At 54.3% G+C, this 21,861-nt stretch overlaps 2 protein-coding genes and 1 long non-coding RNA gene across 10 annotated transcripts; 1 reads left to right on the top strand and 2 right to left on the bottom strand.

Annotated features, from left to right (window-relative positions):
• The first annotated feature begins 252 nt into the window (after positions 1-252).
• Slc4a2 (solute carrier family 4 member 2) lies at positions 253-17,340 on the top strand. 3 transcript variants are annotated; one of them, XM_028774612.1, is made up of 23 exons: positions 253-738; positions 3,876-3,989; positions 5,730-5,892; positions 6,019-6,263; positions 6,358-6,476; positions 7,543-7,775; positions 7,870-8,012; positions 9,379-9,559; positions 10,721-10,856; positions 10,955-11,120; positions 11,254-11,368; positions 11,484-11,668; positions 11,777-12,002; positions 12,183-12,398; positions 12,481-12,629; positions 12,715-12,909; positions 15,019-15,270; positions 15,385-15,474; positions 15,592-15,758; positions 16,123-16,376; positions 16,468-16,637; positions 16,800-16,973; positions 17,059-17,340. In XM_028774612.1, the coding sequence occupies exons 2-23, from the start codon at positions 3,939-3,941 to the stop codon at positions 17,137-17,139; spliced, it is 3,711 nt and encodes a 1,236-aa protein (XP_028630445.1). In that variant the 5' UTR covers positions 253-738; positions 3,876-3,938; the 3' UTR covers positions 17,140-17,340. The 3 variants fall into 3 exon arrangements, with proteins under 3 accessions (XP_028630445.1, XP_028630444.1, XP_028630446.1); XM_028774611.1 differs by lacking the exon at positions 253-738 and adding an exon at positions 1,584-1,787; XM_028774613.1 differs by lacking the exons at positions 253-738; positions 3,876-3,989 and adding an exon at positions 4,514-4,592.
• LOC114626973 lies at positions 14,706-17,086 on the bottom strand. The gene is made up of 2 exons (XR_003712323.1): positions 16,783-17,086; positions 14,706-16,304 (listed from the first exon to the last, which is right to left on the bottom strand). It is a non-coding gene; the product is annotated as an uncharacterized LOC114626973 (long non-coding RNA).
• An 86-nt stretch (positions 17,341-17,426) lies between the features above and the next one.
• Fastk (Fas activated serine/threonine kinase) lies at positions 17,427-21,834 on the bottom strand. Of its 6 annotated transcripts, none has more exons than XM_028774615.1 (11): positions 21,665-21,783; positions 20,677-20,906; positions 20,496-20,592; positions 19,646-19,822; positions 19,373-19,512; positions 18,575-18,788; positions 18,317-18,476; positions 18,118-18,209; positions 17,910-18,045; positions 17,717-17,831; positions 17,429-17,642 (listed from the first exon to the last, which is right to left on the bottom strand). In XM_028774615.1, the coding sequence occupies exons 1-11, from the start codon at positions 21,744-21,746 to the stop codon at positions 17,535-17,537; spliced, it is 1,551 nt and encodes a 516-aa protein (XP_028630448.1). In that variant the 5' UTR covers positions 21,747-21,783; the 3' UTR covers positions 17,429-17,534. The 6 variants fall into 6 exon arrangements, with proteins under 6 accessions (XP_028630453.1, XP_028630448.1, XP_028630451.1 ...); XM_028774618.1 differs by adding an exon at positions 20,974-20,994 and having other exon boundaries at positions 20,496-20,859; positions 21,665-21,738; XM_028774614.1 differs by having other exon boundaries at positions 20,496-20,906; positions 21,665-21,834.
• Positions 21,835-21,861: the final 27 nt, after the last annotated feature.

The following is a 21,861-nucleotide window of genomic DNA, read 5'->3' on the forward strand; positions in this document are numbered from 1 at the left end:
CAAGAATGCCTGTGGCGGAGGACACGCGGACTACAAAGTCCAACAGGCTGCGCTCGGGCTCTCTGCAGCGATCAACTCCAGGGACTCGTTTCCATCGCGGAGGCAAACCTTGAACTTCAACTCCCAGGAAGCATCGCGTGTCCGCTTTTCGGGCGTCTCCGCCAAGGCGCGGAGGCTCCCAGTGTGCCCCGCTCTTGTTATTATTCCTTTTCTGTGCTCACAGCCTTCCAGAAAAGGGCCGCTCCGGGACTACGCGTTCCAGAATACAGTGAGGGTGGGGGTGGGGTGCTCTCTGCTTGAAGTTTGCGTTTGACGGCCTAGATCCCGAGCGCTGTTGGCCCGGCTCTGACCTGGTTGGGTGTTTTGAGTCACCAGCGACCTTCTGACAGCTTCAGCACTAGTTTTCACCTCTCACTAGGCCACCGGGTGACCCCAGGACTGATTGGGGAATGATTCTGAGCGATGTCTTACTGCTGATGACCTCACAGGGACCAGCTGACCACAGGGCTGGGCAGCGAGACAGGTGTGCCCCGTTAGAGTCTGGATTTGAGTGGAAGGACACACGCCAGAGTCCCCTTTCTGCTGGGCCCATTTTATCGTCTCGAAACCCACCGGACTCCAGCGGCTCCACTTTGACATGCCGAGGCCAGCTGACTGGAGCCTGGGTGTCCCCCAGATCCCAGTCTTCAGAGCAGGCCCACTGGAGTCAGCCAGGGTGTGGCCCACGAAGACTGGCAGGTCAGTTACTTCCCTCAACAGACAAGACCACAGACAGATGCTACACTTGCAGCAAGCAGCCTTTACCTCACCCTATAAAGGAGCTGATTATAGATTTTCTTGCACTACTCTCTAATTGTCTCATGATTGCATTCTTGAGGGCTGTGAACCGAGCAAAAACGGCCCCAAACAGCATTCCTCAGCGCCGGAACCTGAGTAGGCGCTAACCGTTTGTTAATTAACTCACTTAAATCTGAGTGCTTTTGCATAAACAATATTGTGATTTGCCCACGTGGCAGACTGAAGACGCATAAAATGTATTCTTTATCTGAAATAATTGATAATTTAGTTGAGAAAACAAGATGACACGCAAAGGTCTTTAAAATAGAGGTGTCGGCTGTGAGTAGGGTTCCATTCGGCACAGAGGTAGTTCTAGGGAAAGTGAGGAATCTTCAACAAGTTGTCTTGTTTTCCATCAGTTCAGGGTCACGGCCACCCAGCTCCAGCGTCATTACACCTCACATTCGCCTGCCACCCGTTCTCTCAGGCAGACACCGGAGCTTCCTTGGAGCCAGTGGTGTTATTTGGGCGGGGGCCCTGAAGAACCTTAAGGTCAAAACTCTGTAGTTCAACTCCCTGCGCCTCAATTTCCTGGCCCTACTCCACGCCCTCGATCCCCAACGTGAAGCTGGCTTCTTTCCTCCCAGAGGTGGCTCACTAAAGCCAAGAGCAGGCGCCCCGGAGCCTCGCCTCGGGTGGGGGGGAACAGCCCGGGTGCCGCGCCGGCGGTGTCGGGCTGTGCCTGGGAGCGCGCCCCCGCCGCGGAGTCTCAGCGTCCGCTTTCCGCCTCTCAACTAGCCGCGCCGGGGGCGCGCACGGCGCTCTGCGGGGGGCGCGCACGCTGGAGGCTGGCCTGCCCGCGGCGCGGGGGAAAGTTGAGTTGGGAGAAGTTGGGAGCGGCGGGGGCGCGCCCCGGGGTGGGCACCGGGAAATCGTCGGGAGCGCGCGAGGGTTCCGGAGGATCAGGGGAGACCCGGAGACCCCCGGGACACGAAATCTAGAGCTAGCGGGTAAGCAGTTAGGTGGCGGAGAGGGAGGGTGAGGGCCGCGGAGGAGGGGGGGTGGACTGGAGACTCGGGCGCCGAGGGAGTGGAAGTGGAGGAAAGGGCGGGGACTGGGGCGCAGGGAGCGAGGTCTTAGGGAGAAGGATGGGGAGGTTAGTGGGAGTACGGGTCGGAAGCGAGATTCCGGGGTCCGTCTCTTAAGAGTTACCTAAAGCCAAGGTGCCGCGCCCCCTGTCACCAGGAGTGGGTAGTCTCAGGGAGCTGCTGCCTTCAGCTTGCTCTCCCACTCCCGGACGGGTTCCAGACGACCCTCTGCCCCAGAAACTCTCCAGTTTGGGGGTTGCCTGGGACCGCAACCCCCCAGATCTCGGGATTGAGAGGTGGAGCCGTGAAAAGGGTTGGCGGGTCAGGTCAGGACAAGAGGTCAGACAGAAGGGAGAGCAGCTGGGTGAGGGTGGGAGGGACGAGCCTGAAGTTTGAGTCCTAGGGGGCTGCCTTCTCTGTAGGGAGCTCCTTGCTTGGGTGTGGAGAGAGCGCTGCCTCAAATCTGGGTCTATTTTATCAAACTCTCTCCGCCCCCACCAGCCCCACAGCCAAGAGCTGTGGAATGTACGAATTCACTTGGGGAATGGTTAATGCCCAAGTGGGGGTCCGGAGTGCTAATCCGTTGGGCTGGGGGAGAGATGCTAATCCTTCGGGCCCGTCGGGGCTGGTCCGGGGAATGTGCCCCCACTAGGATTATCGGTACCGATGCCCTGGACAGAGGCTGCTTTGTATTCTACGACAGCAGGGGCGGGGGGGGGGGTGCATGGGTAGAGGGAGGAGGGCTTGGTGGTGGAACATACTGAGGGCAAAGCCTGGAGGTGGGAGTAAGCGCCTGCAGGTGGTGAACACAGATTCCCTATACCCCTCCTAGACCAGGTTCCCTCCCTGACACCTCTCCCCCACACCGATGGGCCCTGGCTTAAGGCCTGCTTAGGGGGGAGGTGGAAAGAGAAGTCAGCTGAGTTGGAGTTTTTGCCAGGAATGTGTGGCCCAGACTCCCCACCCTGGGCTGATCCCCCCAGACCTCTATTATTTGATCCTATACTAGCCCATCTCATTGCCAAGGTAGCCATAAATCAGGCAACCTCACATCCCCAGCAGCACTCAGGCCGCTTAGTATTGTTATCTTTAGAGAGCACTGGGTGGTGCCCTCACTACATGGCACCCCAGTTTGCACTGGTTGGGTTCCCTCTACCCCCATCACAGCTCACAACCTACAGTCATCGTCAGGAGGGCTGTCCTGCCACTCAGATTTTCCTGGCCCAGGGCTAGGGAGGGAAGGAATAGAGAGACTGCCCCCTCAGGGTTTCTGTGCCCACCCCCCTGACGATGTCACGTGCCCCTCCCCCATTATAAGTCCGCTGTCCAGCTCCTCTGTTCTTCCTACTGAGTGAGTGGAGCTGGGTTCCTGTTCTGTGCTGGGGAGCCTGTTTCTGTCTTATGTCTAGGGGGTAGCAGTGCTGCTGGCCTGCCTGCCTTGTGGGGGCAGCCACTCTGTACCTGTTTTCCCTTCTGGGTTCTCTCCAAAGTTCTTTCTAGTCCCTCTCCTTTCTGTTTGGGAAGCCAGTTGCCCTGGCCTCCACACCCCTCTTGCTCTGTGGGGTGTCTCACTCCCTACCACACCCCTTTCTGGTCTCAGGCTCACCTCCAGGGGGCCCTGGTTCCTGTTCCTGTCTGGAGCTTCACTCCCAATCTTTCTGTTCTTTATCATTCCCTCCCTCATCTCTTCTACTTTCTTTCCAGGGCTAGGCCTTGACTCCTTCCTGCCTCGTCGTGTGCCTCTTCCCTTTCTGTCTCTGTTGTCTCAGCTGTCTTTGTGCCAGACTTTGTGCAGTCCAACTCTGGTCTTCTCTTTTCTATACATACTTTGCTCTTTGTTCTTGCCACCTCTAAGGGGCCACTGTGAGGCCCTTTGTAGTCTAGAAAGATCTTGTACGGTTGGTCGGAGACATTGGAGCGGCAGACAACTGAAGCTCCTTTCCTTCTTCGAGCTGGGCTGTGGGCTGGCCTACTCTTCACCGATGGTGACTAGCCCTTTCCCCCACTCAGGTTATGCCTCCACCTTGTTGCCCTGAAAGCCGAAGCGACAGCGAGAAGGGCTAAGATTTGGCCATGAGCAGCGCCCCCAGGCGCCCCGCCTCGGGCGCAGATTCTTTGCACACGGTAAGCCCTGTCTGCAGGTGAGCTGGCCCAGAGAGATAGGTTCTCTGGCCCGGGCTCCAGTGGGAGTTGGTGGGGTGAAGAAACTACAAAAAAAGGCTGTGCTGGATTGAGAAGCACAGCCATTCACACCCAGACTTTGCAGAGTGTGTGAGGATGCTGAAATGGGGAAGGGGGGGACAGGTGGCCTCCATTTGTTTGAGAAGTTGAGCACAGTTTAGCTGCAGTTGGAGGAGAAGTTTTGAGGACCCTGGCTTTTAAACCCTGTTAACTTTGATTGGGTCTTAACTGCATAGGCCCCCAAGGAGGTCTACACGCACACACCAAGACTCTAGTTAGAGCTTGCCGGCAGTGACTGGCCCCGCCCCTGGCCCACGTGCTATCCAGGCCTGCCCTCCCACCCTCCCCAATGTGGCCACTACCCCACATGGCCCTCTTCTGATTTTCCTAAGAACTCTAATGATTAACTCTGGTGGCACAATCAGCCGCATTATATTGGTCACCGTGGCCCATCGGGGCACGTGACTGGGAAGGGACACTGGCTAGTGCCCTCCCCCTTCTTCTAGGTTCACCCCTGCCGCCATGGACTTCCTCCTACGACCTCAGGTTGGAGGAGATAACCCATTCCCCCTCCCCACAAGCTCCTCAGGAGCTGGTGCTTTGCTGGCTCCTTAGCTGCTTCCTCACTGCCGGCTCCTTCCTGTCCAGCTGCTTCTAGTGGGAATGGGGCAAGTGCCTGGGATAGCCTGCTAGAGCTGCAGAGAGATGAGCTAGGCAGGACCTCCCTTCTCCAGTCCCTGTCCGTGCCTGCCCTAGGTGGTTTTTTTTCTGTTCCCCACTTCTACCCCTGCATGTCTCCCCAAGACTGATCCTCCTCCACCCTGGCTCTTCCTTGCCGTAGCAGCTGGCACTGCTACAGAAGGGACGGCATACCCTGGCCTTTGGAGGTCCTGATGCCCTTCAGGTCCTGGAGCTCTTGAGCAAATATTTGGTGGTGGCGCCTGGAGCTGAAACCTGCTGGGGGGGGGGGGGGGCGGGGGGCTGGACCAATGCTGCTGGTCGGATAGCAGGCCGAGCTTTCCTGCAGTTCTGGCCAGCACCGGCCTCACCGGTGCTGTCAGCTGCTGCACTCCCGCAGGATGACTCAGGTGGGGGGGATGTGGGGGTGGGGTGAGGGGCGGGGCTGGCTGGCTGGCTGTGAGGGGAAGGTAGTGCTGCCTGCTGGGGTGGGCATTTGTGCTGCTACGGAAGGGGATGGGGGCTTTCTGGGCAAGCAAGAGCATTCATTCCTGTCCAGGCAGGGATAGATTTGACTCAGGTCTACTCTGGGGCAGTTAGCATAGATGCCTTCAGAAGCTACTTTTAAGGCTCAGCAGTTATCCTCCAGCCAAAGGAATTTCTTCTGCCACAGTAACAGGGAAGTTCACATTCTGCCCCATTTTGGAAGGGCTAGACAGAGAATTCTGTGGTGTCTTCTAGTGTGGGCCTGCCCTGGGTTGATTGGGCCCGACTATACACACAAGAGGGGTAAATGCTGGGGAGCTAGGTCCCTGGCATTGGAGATCATAGTTGCTTAGGATGTGGGATTAGGTCCCTGCATGTTGCTGTACATGGAGACTTAGTTTGTGTGTTGGAGATTATAGGTTACTGGCATTACTGGATCTCAAGTGCTGGACAGGTCAGGGCTTTTGGGTACAAATCCCAGTGAACCCCACGTGTTCCCTCCACGCTTCCCTCTCACAGCCAGAGCCAGAGAGCCTGAGCCCCGGAACACCTGCATTCCCTGAGCAAGAGGAAGATGAACTTCGTACCTTAGGTGTGGAGCGGTTTGAGGAGATCCTCCAGGAGGCCGGATCCCGAGGAGGGGACGAGCCAGGCCGCAGCTATGGAGAGGAAGACTTTGAATGTGAGGAGGCAGACAGGGGAAGGGAGGCTGAGGGATCAGGTTAGACTGTTCAACAGAGAATGGGCTGGGTAATAGTGGGAGAGAGAATGCTGGGCCTGCCTGCAGTCAAGCCCCTCCTCCCTGCAGACCACCGCCAGTCCTCCCACCATATCCATCATCCACTCTCCACCCACCTGCCTCCTGATGCCCGCCGTCGCAAGACTCCCCAGGGCCCAGGACGGAAACCTCGGAGGCGCCCTGGAGCCTCTCCCACTGGAGAGACCCCCACTATTGAGGAAGGGGAGGAAGATGAGGATGAAACCGGTGAAGCTGAAGGGTTCAGAGCTCCCCCACAACAACCATCTCCTGCCACTACACCCTCTGCAGTTCAGGTAAGTGGTACCTAGGCCCCTCGGAAGGGAGATGTCTCCAGGGTCCTGGCCTGGCCTTACCTTTCCATGTGGGTTCCTGTTGCACCTGTTGCAGTTCTTTCTACAAGAGGATGAAGGTACAGAAAGGAAGGCAGAGAGAACTAGCCCATCTCCCCCTACACAGACACCCCACCAGGAGGCAGCTCCCCGGGCCAGCAAAGGGGCACAGACAGGGTAAGTACACTGTACTCTCAGTGACCCAAGTAGACATCTCCTCACTAGAGCAGGGAGAAGGTGTGAAGGATGGTAGCGGCCTGCCTCTTACATGCAAGGCCTCACATACAGCAAGGCCATGGGCTGAGTGGATGCTGAGGAGGGCACAGCGTGACAGAATGGGGCTCACTGGCCTTGATATGGATTATAAGGTAGCTTATTAATCTAAGCTGCCCCCTTCCCCAGCACTGGCTTAGGCACTGGACCAAGGACAAAGTACCTGCTGGAGCCCCCTCTTGTTTCTGGGAGTTGCCAGGACACCCATTTGAAAAGCAAATGTTACCACTTGAGGTGGTAGTCGAACACAACTACATCCAGTGATCCAGCTCCGGCAGAATCAGTAATAGATAGGAGGTTGAAGGCACTAGCCAGAGAAGGCTTCCAGGAGGAAATGACTTTGAATGAAACCTCAAGGTTACAACTATCACGGACCTGTTGTTTTCTGGGTACCAAGCAGTGTGACGTGCTATGGAAATAAAGGGCACGGTGCCCCTCTAGGGAGCAAGTGCATAGGTTAACTGCATGCCAGGCTGTCAGGGGAACAGGTGGGAGCCGCAGGAAAGCCTGACACTGAGGAAGGAAAGAAGCAGGCAAGACTGGCACAGCAAGGCCATGGGCTGAGTGGATGCTGGTGTTGGCAGAGAATAGGAGTTTGCTAGAGTGTCTCTGAGGGGCAAAGCGTTGGTAGGGTATCTGCTACAGTTTCAAAGCTCATTTCCAGGTTAAAGGGGCAAGGGAATGTTGGTAAATACTAAGTTAAATCTCACCTTCTAAAACACCAAGGAGTGCTGGCCTTTGGCCACATTGTGAGGAAGGTTTCTGTCCAGATGAGCCTTGTGGAACTGCTGGGGCTGTACAGCCATGAAAGGCTAGAGCTGGGCTTCAGACACGGGCTGTGGACTGTCAGAATCCTCAGTCTCCCTATTGCCTGCCTTCCAAGAGTGGAAGCCAGGCCGGCCGAGGTACATGTGGTTTTCTGCCTAGGAAAGAAGCTGACTTTAGGGGCTCATGGCTGTTCTGTCTGTAGAACTCTGGTGGAGGAGATGGTGGCGGTGGCCAGCGGCACAGCTGGAGGTGATGACGGAGGTGCCGCAGGGCGTCCCTTGACCAAAGCCCAGCCTGGACATCGAAGTTACAACCTTCAGGAAAGAAGACGAATTGGCAGTATGACAGGGGTGGAGCAGGCACTGTTGCCCAGGGTCCCTACTGATGAAAGTGAGGCTCAGACGCTGGCCACAGCTGACCTTGACCTCATGAAAAGTAAGTGCTGCTGGGGCCTACGGCAGTCTCATCATTGGTAGGACACAGGATAAGAGAAGTAAGAAACTGATCCTGGTTCTCTGCTTGTCCTCAGGTCACCGGTTTGAGGATGTTCCTGGGGTACGGCGACACCTGGTGAGGAAGAATGCCAAAGGGTCTACACAAGCTACCCGGGAAGGTCGAGAGCCTGGCCCCACACCTCGGGCACGACCACGGGCCCCCCATAAGCCCCATGAGGTACACCTGTCTTTTGTTTTGTTTGTTTTTTTTTGTTTTTTGTTTTGTTTTGTTTTGTTCTTGAGACAGGGTTTCTCTGTGTAGCCCTGGCTGTCCTGGAACTCACTCTGTAGACCAGGCTAGCCTCGAACTCAGAAATCCGCCTGCCTCTGCCTCCCAAGTGCTGGGATTAAAGGTGTGCGCCACCACTGCCCAGCGAGGTACACCTGTCTACTTCATGTCTTCCATCTCCTCCCCTTCCACTGTGCAGACCAGTAGTGACATGGAGCTCAGAGTGGCCTCCATCCTCATGGAGCTCAGAGTGGCTGCCCACTGTATCTTTAGGGCAGTGTGATCTCATGAATGGTACTGTGCTTCAGGTCTGAGCCTTCAGTGAGATGTGTACCAAGGCCATCTGCTGGTCAGCTTCAGTAAGTGGTCTGCAGGAGAAAATACAAAAGAACCTTCAGGCTCCCTCCATGTAATCTGCCTAACTCTGTCTCCCAAGTGCTGGGATTAAAGGTGTGCGCCACCACTGCCTGGCTGTAACACTTCATTTTCAAAGCCCAATCTCCCTTCCAACAGCTGGTGAAAGTGGTAGGCCAGGTGGTACCGGCCATAAACCAGCTCTATTCCTTGGCCAAGATTACTTTGTTATTTAAGGACACTGCCCATTTTAGAGTGTAGGGCTCTGAACTTTGACATAGTATGTGTTTTTTTTAATGTTTTTATTGAAGTACAACAGCACTATAGTAAATTGCACCTGTGCTGAGTGTCCAGTCCAAGGTCATGTTGTACCTACACCACCCAGCTGGCCACTGCCCAGCTAGGGCCTGTTCTGATCCCCAGCAAGTCTTTTCCTACCACCCCCTGGCACTGTCCTAGAGAGGTGGCTGTCCCCTGGCATTCTTATTTGCAGTTTTTTCAGGGAGGGAGGCTGAGTGAGATGAGGGTTTCACTTTGTAGTCTAGACTGTCTTGGGATTCACTATGGAACCCAGACTGGCCACAGACTCAAGGCAGTTCTGCCTCAGCCCTCTGTGCCATGGTGTCCCAGGGGCTGCGACTACAGGAATACTCCACCACTCAGCTGCTGCTAGTCTTGTCAGTCCTGTGTAGGTCTTCAGAAACCTAGGGCTTCCTCGCAGGGTGATTCCACTTGGCTCTGAGTCCTGTTCACAGATTTGGCTCAGTTCTCTCTCTGCCGTGGAGGTGGGCATCATTGCCATTTTGCAGATGAGGGAAATTCACATCTGATTAATCAGTCATGCGTGCCTGTGCACCATCATGGCCCATGCACCTGCCCCTTCTGATGCTGTTTCTCTGGTGGTAGATTCCCAGCATCCTCTGGTACTGTTTCCTGTAGCGCTTTCTCATCTCGTCCCAAGGTGTTTGTGGAACTGAATGAGTTGCTGTTGGACAAGAACCAGGAGCCTCAGTGGCGGGAGACAGCCCGCTGGATAAAATTTGAGGAGGACGTGGAAGAGGAGACTGAGCGCTGGGGGAAGCCTCACGTGGCCTCACTGTCCTTCCGCAGCCTCCTGGAGCTCCGCAGGACGCTGGCCCATGGTACACTTTGATTTACCTGCTACAAGAACTCTTTGCTTCTAGCTCTAAAACTGAAGCTTTTCTTTTTAGGTGGTAAGACAACTTGAGAGCAGAAATTTTTATGGAAAACGCCTGAAATTCCTGGCACGCCTTGTTTTAGAGATATGTTTCAAATGCCCCAAGACTAACTTTGAACTCACTGTGTAGTTGGTACTCACCTTGAACTCCTTATCCTTCTGCCTTTACCTCCTGAGTCCTGGAATTACTGGCATGTACTACCACACCCAGTCTCTGCATTAATGTCTTAGAGGGGCTGGGAATATTACCTAACCTGTAAGACTGTCTCAGCTTCACTGAAAAACCACAGGTGCGGGACTCCAGTAGATTTTCTTCCTCCTTCCTGTTGGGCAATCACTCCCAGTTGTTCTTTGAAAGGTTGTTTCTAAGCAGCTGAGGACTGAGATATCCGTTGTTGGAATTGTTTCCAAACAGAAAGCAAATCGGCTGCAAGTGAGGTTTCTGGGCTTTGGGTGAAACGCCAGAGGGAGAGCTTTATCTCTTAGGCTGTTTGGGCTGCTCAGAGCACTTGAGTCTATTTATTCCTTAGTTCTTTGTTCTGGAAAGTTGACCTTGCCAGATAAGTGTCTGGTAGCTTTTGACAGGAATTTCATTTCTATATGTTTTTGAGTGACCAGCAAGCCCCCTTCTGTGCTTGCAGAAGTGAAGCAGGAAGTCTGGGAGCTTTCGGTTGATTCCAGGTTGCCATGTAGACAAGGCTACAGGCCAGCTGGAACATGAGGGAGATCTAGGACCCTGGGGACATCATGGGGAGGCAGCACTGTGGGTTAGCACTGGGAATAACTTTCTAACATCAAAGAGGGCATAGCTAGAGTGGGTGCCCTGGGTAACCTAAGCTGGGCGCTCCTTGGATAGGACATCAGATAACTAAATCGTGGTAGTTTCAGTCAGCCTTGTTTAGTATTCCTAGGAGGGGAAAAGGATGGGGACAAAGAGGTCAGATAGATAAATTGGCAGAGGCTTTAGGAGCAGAGCTGGCACTCAGGTCTAGGCGCCGGCCTACATCTCCTGGCTGCTCAGCCTGTCCCCACTCCCCCTCCTATCTGCTCCCTACTGTTGCTACTGTTTCTGGGGTGACAAGTTCTCTCTACCACCTTATGGCAGGAGCTGTGCTCTTAGACCTCGATCAGCAGACCCTGCCTGGGGTGGCCCATCAGGTAGTCGAGCAGATGGTCATCTCTGACCAGATCAAGGCAGAGGATAGAGCCAATGTGCTACGAGCCCTTCTGCTGAAGCACAGGTATGGCCTTCAGGCCAGGAGAACCCAGTCATATCCTGCTTGCTTGGCCCTAGCCCCGCTGTGGCCTTGCCTGACGCTCATTGTCCTCTGTCCAATAGCCACCCAAGTGACGAGAAAGAGTTCTCCTTCCCCCGAAACATCTCAGCAGGCTCTCTAGGCTCTCTACTGGGGCATCACCACACCCAGGGGACCGAGAGTGATCCTCATGTCACTGAGCCTCTCATTGGTGGTGTTCCTGAGACCCGACTGGAGGTGGATAGAGAGGTGAAGGGAAATGGGTCCTGCCTAGGGGCTGGTGGGAGGGTCTGAGCAAACCCAATGTGGAAATGCAGCCAGGGCATTTGGGAGGTGCTGCCTGGACTGAATTCTGTCCTGTTCCTCCCACCCCAACCCCCAGCGTGAGCTACCACCCCCAGCTCCACCGGCAGGTATTACCCGCTCCAAGTCCAAGCATGAGCTGAAGCTGCTGGAGAAGATCCCTGAGAATGCAGAGGCCACAGTGGTCCTCGTGGGTATGTGAGGGGAAGATAGGGGGGTGTTAGAAGCTAGGCTTTTGGGCCATCCAGGACTTGGAAAATGGAGGGGTCCTGCCACCTGCTCTTGCCCATAGTGGCTCCACATCCCTAGGCTGTGTGGAGTTCCTCTCCCGACCTACCATGGCCTTTGTGCGCCTGAGGGAGGCTGTGGAGCTAGATGCAGTACTAGAGGTGCCTGTGCCTGTGCGTTTCCTCTTCTTGCTGCTGGGCCCCAGCAGTGCCAACATGGACTACCATGAGATCGGCCGATCCATCTCCACCCTCATGTCTGACAAGGTCAGCTGCTTCTCCTTCAACCTTCTCCTGAAACCCTGCCCCAGCCACTAACCTTGTACAGCCCCAGTTCTCAGCCTCTGCCTCCCTGATCTCTGTCTGCTCGGGCAGCAATTCCACGAGGCAGCCTACCTGGCAGATGAACGAGACGACTTGCTGACTGCTATCAATGCCTTCCTGGACTGCAGTGTTGTGCTACCGCCTTCAGAAGTGCAGGGCGAGGAGCTGCTTCGTTCTGTCGCCCATTTCCAACGCCAGATGCTAAAGAAGCGAGAGGAGCAGGGCCGCCTGCTGCCCCCTGGGGCTGGGCTAGAGCCCAAGTCTGCCCAAGATAAGGGTACGCCTGTACAAGTAGGCATGGGACAGGTGATGCTAACTGAAGGAGGGAGCTTGTGGACAGCCTGTAGGCACCTGACCTGACTCTGACTGTAGCCCTATGGTCTGCATTCATGGAGGAAGGCCTGATGGGGTGGATGGGAGGGTGCCACAGGCGCCCTGATGGAGACCTGGGTTGCAGCACTCCTGCAGATGGTAGAGGTGGCAGGTGCAGCTGAAGATGATCCCCTTCGGAGGACAGGCCGGCCCTTTGGTGGGCTGATCCGTGACGTGAGGCGACGCTACCCGCACTACCTGAGTGACTTCCGCGATGCACTTGACCCCCAGTGCCTGGCTGCTGTTATTTTCATCTACTTTGCCGCCCTATCTCCTGCCATCACCTTTGGGGGGCTACTGGGTAAGGAGAGGTTTTACCAGGAGTGGCAGATGTACACAGGCCTGGCCACCAGGTGCTGAGCTTGCTCCTCTTCCCCCTCCAGGGGAGAAGACGCAGGACCTGATAGGAGTGTCAGAGCTGATCATGTCCACAGCACTCCAGGGAGTGATCTTCTGCCTGTTGGGGGCTCAGCCACTGCTCGTGATTGGCTTCTCTGGGCCTCTGCTGGTCTTTGAGGAGGCCTTCTTCTCGGTAAGACCTCTTTCTATCCCACTTGACTATCCTTCCCAGACATGGTTTCTGGCACTCCTAAGGGCTTCCCACCTTTCCTGTTCAGTTCTGCAGTAGCAACCAGTTGGAGTACTTGGTGGGCCGAGTGTGGATTGGCTTCTGGCTGGTGTTCCTGGCCCTGCTCATGGTGGCTCTGGAGGGGAGCTTCCTGGTCCGCTTTGTTTCCCGATTCACCCAGGAGATCTTTGCCTTCCTCATATCACTCATCTTCATCTACGAGACCTTCTATAAGCTGATCAAGGTGGGCATGCATAGGGTACAAAGGAACCTGGGGCATCCTGTCTCGTCCTTAGGGGAAAGTGTTTCAATTCAATTCTATTTGTTATCTGTGTGTGCACACACACAGCTGTGTCACAGTGCTCATGTGGAGTTCAGGAGACAACCCAAGGGAGTTGGCTCACTCTTTTACCTTTTGATGGATATCAAGCGCCTTTACCCACTGAGCTGTTTTGCTGGCTTCCATTGCCCTTGCTTTTTTCATTTTATGTCTCTGTATGTCTTGTATCTTGGTTCTTCCTTCTGGACTACAGGCCAGGCTAATTCTGACATCCCCTGGAGACTGTTCATGAGCACAGAGTAACATGGAGTCAAGAGAGGGTTGGAGGAGGTGGATAAAACAGGAAGCCCACTGGGAGTGTGGCAGAGATGAGATACAGGGCTACAGCTGGCCTGCTGGCCCCAGCCCCACCCCCATCCTTTCCATGGTCTCATCATCACCAACACCGAGCATCACATCAACCTTTTAAAAAACTCATTTTTTTTTTCCTTAAAGATTTATTTATTTGATGTATATGAGTGCACTGTTGATGTCTTCAGACACACCAGAAGAGGGCATCAGATCCCATTACAGATGATTGTGAGCCACCATGTGGTTGCTGGGAATTGAACTCAGGACCTCTAAAGAGCAGTCTGTGCTTTTAACCGCTAAGTCATTTCTCCAGCCCCAAATTCACATATTTTTAATAATAAGGATAACATACACTTTCATTAGCAGCTCAGGAGTCCCAGTCCTCCGTGCTCATGGCTTTCCTCAGCCTTTGGAGCCCAGCCTGGGTTCTGGATCTCTCCCACTCCCGTCCCCTCTCTATCCCAGGTAGCCTTATGCTTGCTTATACCAGACTCTAGTCTCGACTAGGTCTTTTGCTTTGATTTCATTTTCAGGCTCAAATTCTTTATTATGTGTCATGCTTGCTCAACATGAAGCTGAACAGTTGGTTTCCAAAGCCTCTGAATATTTTCTAGATGTCTACATGTGACTATGAAAATATTTGGTGATTTTAAAAATCTGAAATTCTGAACAGGCATGTGAAGAGAAACATTGCCATCCATAAATATTGACATTTAAGAAGCTGCTTCAGGACATGGTCCATGCAACCTTTGGCCAGTGAAGATGAAGATGGTTTCTTCTCAGAATGCCATAATAGAGACTAGGGTTTTAGCTCAGTGGTAAAGTGCTGGCCTAGCAAGTGCAAGAGCCTGTGTTTGGTTCTTAGCTCCAGAAAAAAATTGAAATGTTGGGGCTGGGTGCAGTGGTACAGCTTTTATCCCAGCACTCCAGCAGAGGATGCAGAGACCATTAGATTGCTGTGATTCTGAGACCAGCCTAGTCTACATAGTGAATTCCAGGCCAGCTGGGGCTGCACAGAGAGACCTTGTCTTGAAAAGGGAAAATGAAATATTGGTAGAGGGCCAGCAAGATGACCTACTGGGTGAAGTTACTTGCCAGCAAGCCTTACGACTTGAATTTGATCTTTGGGGGCCCACCTAATAGTAGGGGAACTGCTTCCCAAAAGTCATTGCGACCTCCACAATGGGTGCCATGGGTGCCTCCCCCCACCACACACACACACATACACACATTCACCTACGTGTATACATGCATACATTCACACACTAAATATATGTAATAAAGTAAAAGAAAAAAGTAATGTTGGTGCAAAAACCAATGAACTAAGTGAAAGTAGTTCCCACATATACATTTCACAACTTTGTATATCTATGGTCGGACTCCGTGCATGTGAATTTGTGTGAGGGTAATTTGTGAATTTTTTTTCTTTTTTTTTTTTTTTTGAGATAACGATTTAGTGTTAACTTAAAATAGACTGGGTCAAGTTTTTTAAAATAAGGAACACTGGAGAGCTGCATATCATCCCTTGCACGGGGAATAATCTGATCTTCTCTGTATCCAATTTTAGCACATGTGCTGCTGAAGCAAGTGCTAAGTCATTTTCTTAGCCTAGTAAGATGAGCTTCTAGAAGGCAGGCTGGCCTCTGCCAGACTCCCGCTCTAGACCACCGACATCCAGCCTGGCCCCAGCTCAGCCCATGGTCCTGTGTGACTCCCTTCCAGATCTTCCAGGAGCATCCCCTCCATGGCTGCTCAGTCTCCAACGACTCAGAGGCAGACAGCAGCAGTAACAATATGACTTGGGCAGCAACCACACTGGTACCGGACAACAGTAGCACATCTGGGCGGTCTGGGCAGGAGAGGCCCCGGGGCCAGCCCAACACAGCCTTGCTGTCGCTGGTACTAATGGCTGGCACTTTCTTCATCGCCTTCTTCCTGCGCAAATTCAAGAACAGCCGGTTCTTCCCTGGCCGGGTATGTGGTTTTTGCGGACTGGAGGAGGATCTGAAGACGGGAAGGGAATGGCTTGGAAGTATCGGGGGATTGCGTGGGATAGAAGGCCTCTGAGCATGGTGCTTACCCTCTTAGATCCGGCGGGTGATTGGGGACTTTGGAGTGCCCATCGCTATCCTCATCATGGTGCTCGTGGATTACAGTATTGAGGACACCTACACCCAGGTAAGGCATCACACAAGTGGCAGAGAAGTGCTGCTACCCTGGGCTGTCTCCACCCCCTCAGTTCTGGTGTTCCACTGAGTACGGTCCATGTAATAGCACACTGTCTCTGCCTTATAGAAGCTGAGTGTGCCCAGTGGATTCTCAGTGACAGCCCCAGATAAGCGGGGCTGGGTCATCAACCCCCTCGGAGAAAAGACCCCCTTCCCTGTGTGGATGATGGTGGCCAGCCTGCTGCCTGCTGTTCTAGTGTTCATCCTCATCTTCATGGAGACACAGATCACCACGTGAGCCATCCTCGCTAAGGGAGGGGGCCCTCAGTCAGACTCAGGGATATGGGACCTATCGCCCTTAGGTAGTGACCTCAGGGGACCCTGAATGCCAGGCTGACTAGCTTCTTTTCCAGGTAACAAATGTCACTGATGTTAGCTGGGGTTGGACAGGGCACAGGCACTGCAGGCTAGCCTAGCAGGGCTTGCCAGGGGAAATCCTGAAGGCACAGGCTAAGGACACAAGTTCAGTTTTGTGATGGGGGTCCAGTCCCGGGGGGTGGACAGAAATGACCAGAACCAGCCAGCGGCGCCACGCTGGAATGATATGATCTCCCATGCTGTGAGTAGCCTGGGCTTCACAGTGCCTCCCTCCTCCCAGGCTGATCATCTCCAAGAAAGAGAGGATGCTGCAGAAGGGCTCTGGCTTCCATCTCGATCTGTTGCTCATTGTAGCCATGGGTGGCATCTGTGCCCTCTTTGGCCTGCCTTGGTTGGCTGCTGCCACTGTTCGCTCTGTCACTCATGCCAACGCACTCACTGTCATGAGCAAGGCTGTGGCACCTGGGGACAAACCCAAGATTCAGGAAGTCAAGGAACAGCGGGTGACAGGGCTGCTGGTGGCCCTGCTTGTGGGTATGCTGCCTATACTTTGAACCTCAACTTCCGTGGAAGGTCCCCAGCTTTACCAATTGGAGGGAACCAACTGTTTCTTCTCCTTTACCAGGCCTCTCCATGGTCATTGGGGACCTACTGCGGCAGATCCCCCTGGCTGTGCTCTTTGGCATTTTCTTATACATGGGAGTTACTTCCCTTAATGGGATCCAATTCTACGAGCGGTTGCACCTGCTACTCATGCCTCCCAAACACCACCCAGATGTTACCTATGTCAAGAAGGTTAGTTCCTGCACTGAAGGACAGCCTTGGCCAGCCTGTTTGCCTCCTCCCTGCACACAAGAGCCCTGGAAATCCTTGTAGTACTTCATCTCCCAGAGGAGGGGAAGGGCACTCTTGGCTGGCTGGGATGTATGTCTAGGCTCACCTCATCTCTGCCTCCAGGTTCGGACCATGCGGATGCACCTGTTCACTGCCTTGCAGTTGCTCTGCCTGGCCCTGCTTTGGGCGGTCATGTCCACAGCTGCTTCCCTGGCCTTCCCCTTCATCCTCATCCTCACAGTGCCTTTGCGCATGGTGGTACTTACCCGAATCTTCACTGAGCGAGAAATGAAATGTGTAAGCACCCTCACCCTCCTCTCTCTCCTTCCAGTCTCTCCCATGATTCCACAAAGGTCAACCCTTCCTTCCTTTCTCCTCACAGCTGGATGCTAACGAGGCAGAGCCAGTGTTTGACGAGTGTGAAGGTGTGGATGAGTACAACGAGATGCCCATGCCCGTGTAGCTGCTGAAGAGGCACAGCAGAGGGGCTAAGGGGCAGGGGGCCCATGCCTGTGTAGCTGCTGTCCAGAGGCACAGCAGAGGGGCTAAGGGGCAGGGGACGGGGCTGGGGGCTGGAGTCCCTTCCTGCCCCTCCTCATTTTTATTTAAGTGAATAATTTAAAGCCCCTTCTCCCCACCCTGCAGTAAAGTGCTTCAACCCCAACCTAGGCTTGGTCTTGTGTCTTTGGGGGTCACGTATGGAAAGAGGTGGTGGCCCAGCCCTGTTCCTTCTCCCAGAAATGAGATTCATCATCAGGAAGGAAAGGAATTTTAATGAAAAAATAACAGGGAGCCAAAGTGCAAATTGTCCACCCTCCTCCCCATAGGGGATCCATCCTGAGCCCCGTGTATATTCCCTCACCCACCCTCAGGTCCCCAGCGAAGACCTAAGGCCTGGAGCTTCTGCCTCAAGTAGCTCTTGAGCTGGGGCAGGCCTCTCTGAGACTCCAATTCTTCAAATGGCAACTGTGGAGAGAAGACAGGTTGCAGTGGGTTGGCTGGAAGAACACGCATGGGTGGGGCGGGACAGAATTCCTCACCGGCAGGAGTTGGTAGCCCATTAGGCCCAGGTGCCGCTCCCTCAGGGCCCGAGAGCCCAGGAGCACCCTGCCATCACGGCAGAAATGCCAGCGTTCTCGCAGCATCAGCACCACCCTGGAGAGCAGGGGACTTAGCTCAGGCTGCTGTTGGACCAGCAGCCAAGGCTCCCCAACCCTGTTTTGTTTTCCTTACCTTTGGGTAGGGTCTTGGGTTGTGGAGTTAAAGTTAGCCTGGTCCTGTTGGCAGGACCGTGGTGGATAGGGCAGGAAGGGGTCTTGTGTCCTCATAGGTAACACAGCACCAGAACTACCCACACAGAGTAGAAAGTCTGCAGGACAGAGAAGCCTTAGCCATACTACAGCTTTAGGCTGTTGACCACCCACACCCACCCACACCTCACCTGTGCAGTAGCCCGGAGGTACGGTCAGATCCTGACGGTATTTTTCTTCCCCTAACAGCTGCCGCAGCCCCTCAGCTACCATGTCCTTGTGACTAAAAGAAAAGGGACAGTGGTGGAAGAAAGAATATTTTTTTTCTGTTAGGAAACACTGGCTCTGGATCTCCTACTCTGCTCCTGCGGCTGCCCCTCCCCAGCCCACCTGTATTTGCAGCGGGCACGGTCAGTGATGAGGGGCTGTGGGAAGATGGGCACTCGATGCCTTTGGGGAAGACGGGGGCCTTGGTATCCTGGGAGTTCAAGCTCCACAGCCGTGTCGAGTAGAGAGAGGTAGCGTCGCACGATCAGAGAAGGAGGGGTGCCTGTTGGGAAGCAGGGACTGGGGGACACTGGGCGGCTGACACCTGGGCATGCTCCGGCCCTACAGCCCTTGGCCCCACCAGCCACTCTGTGTGCATACCATTGATGTGGTTGATGAAACTGGGGGAGAAGACAAACTGCAGGGCTCTGAAGGGCAAGCACTGCAGCTGGCACAGTGACATCAAAATGTTGACTGTCGCCAAGGGTGCCACCCCTGCTTCCCGAGCCAGGATTCTCTCAAGACAGGGCATAAACTGCTGCTCCAGGGGCAAGTAGTTCAACCTCCCAAAGGGCAGGACCAACTTCTGTACCACCTGCAGAAAAAGGCAGCGTTATCCAGCAGGAAACACTGCTCTGTGTCTTACTTTCTCCCATTTGAGACAGGGTCTTTCTATGTCTCTAAAGCTAACCTGGTACTTGCTATGCAGTCTGGTCTCAAACACAGAGAGCCACCTGATACTGCCTCTGCCAGGAATAAAGGCACATGCCACCATGCCAAGCTCTCTGGCATGTTTGATAGGTACAACCTCAGGGAGGCCTGGTTCAGTCACTGTTTTCAGGGCAGAATGCCTTCCGCATCAGCACATGCCCCAAGTTCTATAGCTTAAGCAGTGTCTTGAGCTACCTACCATAGTAAGAACATAACTGTGGGGGTATGGCTCACAGGACTAGAGAACTAGCCGGCCATGCAGGAGCTTTGGAAAGCTTCAGGGCCCTAAAAATACTACTCTGTTGATTATGGGAATTGGACAACCATTGAGCATGAGACATGTCCTGGGGTAAAGAACACAGCCTAGCTTGCTCCAGGAGAAGCCAAACAAGCGAGATAGGGGGCTGACGCTAACCAAGTCATTGAGGGCAACTCAGAGAAACATGGAAGGGTGGGAGGCCAGCCCACCTTGCTGTTGAGCTGTGCTTCCTGAACCACCAGGAAATGAGCAATGGCTTCCAGAAGCTGGGGTTCCCGCAACCGGTGCCGGGCCAGGTGCTGAGCCAGAAGCACCATTACATGAGGAGTCAGTTCTTCTGGCCTTGCCTCTGTGAAGAACAGCCTGTCATATTGTGCCTTCAAGGAAGACTCTTGTAGGCTAGATTGCACTCCAGCCCAGGTGGTTCATCCCAGTGGCTTCATCTCATCCCTTGCCTCCCTTTTGCTTTTAACCCTCGGCACCTGCCAGGCTTCTGATCAGATGCTGACGAGGATAATGCAGGAAACGGGGGCAGCTCAGGGCCACTTCCAACCTTTGACCATAGACAGCAGGCTGATGTGGGACAGGTGGTTTTGGAGGGAGACGGGACCTTCGCTCCTGTTCGAGGGCACATAGGAGTGGTCCATCTGATGGAAAGCCTGGGAGGGAGACGGACAAAGACCACCCTGGTAAGGGAGCTGCGGTATGCTGTCTTGCCAAGTAGAATGAATGGGTCCCCAAATTCATTGTTATCTTTCTTGAATGGAAAAATATACTTTTTTTCAGTGGATGTGATATGGTATCATGTGAACATGGTGTATCAACAGTATGTGGGGAAAGCCTTATACAAAAGTCACCTTGTGCCAAGTATAACAAATTGTGCCTCTGTGGCTTCCTAGAGCACTGTATTAGAACCTAGTACCCCGGAGTTAGAAAAATGCTGTTTGGCCGAGTGGTGGTGGCACACGCCTTTAATCCCAGCACTTGGGAGGCAGATGCAGGCGGATTTTTGAGTTTGAGGCCAGCCTGATCTACAGAGTGAGTTCCAGGACAGCCAGGGCTACACAGAGAAACCCTGTCTTGAAAAAATACAAAAACCAAAAAAAAAAAAAAAGAAAGAAAGAAAGAAAGAAAGAAAGAAAGAAAGAAAGAAAGAAAAATGCTGTTTGACTTGGATATCCACCATGGATACAAGAGAGAAATCATCAAGTGTGTTTGGGGGGGTGTCATCACTGGATGGGAATCTGAGAGTTATCAATGGCTTGAGTCCTCTACTGCTCTCTCTTCCTCTACTCTTCCCTAAACACCCACACCTTCCAATACCCTCCTCACCAAGTAAGACTGCAAGGTGTAGACACACATGGATGGTGTGAACGTCAAAGGAGGGGCAGTTTCGGATGATGAGCTGACTCAAGTCCTGCAGTGTGGCCTGCTCCACAGGAGAGGGCCTAGGCTGAGACACCAAGAGCTGGCCCAGACGACGAAGTGCCACAGGATAGTGATGGGCTCGCACCTTGGTGGGGTTCTGGCTCAGCCATCGCAGCAGCTCCCCAGGGCTCCGTGCCTGTTCCAGAAGCCGTTGAAGGCCTTGCACAGGGCCTCCTCCAAAGGGCCGGTTCCCGGACTTGCTGGGTCCCAAACAACAGGGCTGTGCTGGCGGGATGAGCAGCAAACCAGACAGCCGAGCAGGGGAAGTCTGAGCAGAGAGCAGGATTCGAAGCATGGAGCTGGGTGGTGGAGACCCTGAGGGGGTGGCCCAGAAAACGGGGTGAGGTTTCCTCCAAGGGGAGATATGTTATCTAGTCCTTACCTGACTCCCCATCCAAAGGGCCTGAAGTTAAAAAAAAAAAAATCCCGTGTGACTGCTCTGGTATTCTTCCCCATTCTGCCCCTCTTCTCCCATTCCTTGAAACAGAAACCCTAAGTCTTTAAGTGTGCTCAGTGCAACTCTATTCATATTTCACATGCATATCTCCTTCGATGCTCCGTGCACGCCGACGAGGAGTCGCAGGGCTGGCATTACCTCATTTCACAGGTGGAGAAACAAGGCCCAGTGCGGTGGAGAGGTTAAGCCCGAGGTCATTCACAGGGCTAGTGGTCGCACCCAGCCTGGAGACCCGGTGGTCCCGACGACGAGCCCTGCCGACCACCTCCCCCTCCCGCAGGAGGCGGCGGCGGGGTGGGTGGAATGCAGGTTCCGCAGCGGGCCGGTGCTGAGAGTCCAATGCTGGGCGCTCCCACTTACCAGCTGAGTGACCTTGGACTAATGTCTTCGCCTCTCTGCCTAAGTCTCCTCACTAGTGAAATGAGAACGCAGCGCAACCTCGCAGGGCGCGCGCCGAGCCCAAGTGAGCCGTCTGCCAAGGCGCGGAGTTGATGCTGTCCGCGGGAGGGGCCCCCACACCCTGTCCCGGCCCCAGGAGGCTAGCAGCTCGTGGCCACCGCCGCTAATACCAGCTCCCGCCGCCCTCCCGGGGTCCTCCCCGCAGGCGCCACCCTACATGACTCCCTGGGCCCCGCGTAGGTCACTCTCTCAGTTGGTTTCGGGGCCCGGGAGCCGGGCTCCCCCCGCGGCCTCCTCATCAGCGGGCCACCGAGTCCGCCATCTTCCCAGCAGCCCCCGGACCGCCCCCAGACGCCAATAGCAGCTCAGCGCCAGGGCAGCAGAGACGTGGCTCCCGGCAGGCGCTGCGAGCAG

The sequence above is a fragment of the Grammomys surdaster genome, unplaced genomic scaffold (genome assembly GCF_004785775.1).
Source record: "Grammomys surdaster isolate TR1022 unplaced genomic scaffold, NIH_TR_1.0 242, whole genome shotgun sequence".
In the NCBI taxonomy this organism is placed as follows: domain Eukaryota; kingdom Metazoa; phylum Chordata; class Mammalia; order Rodentia; family Muridae; genus Grammomys; species Grammomys surdaster.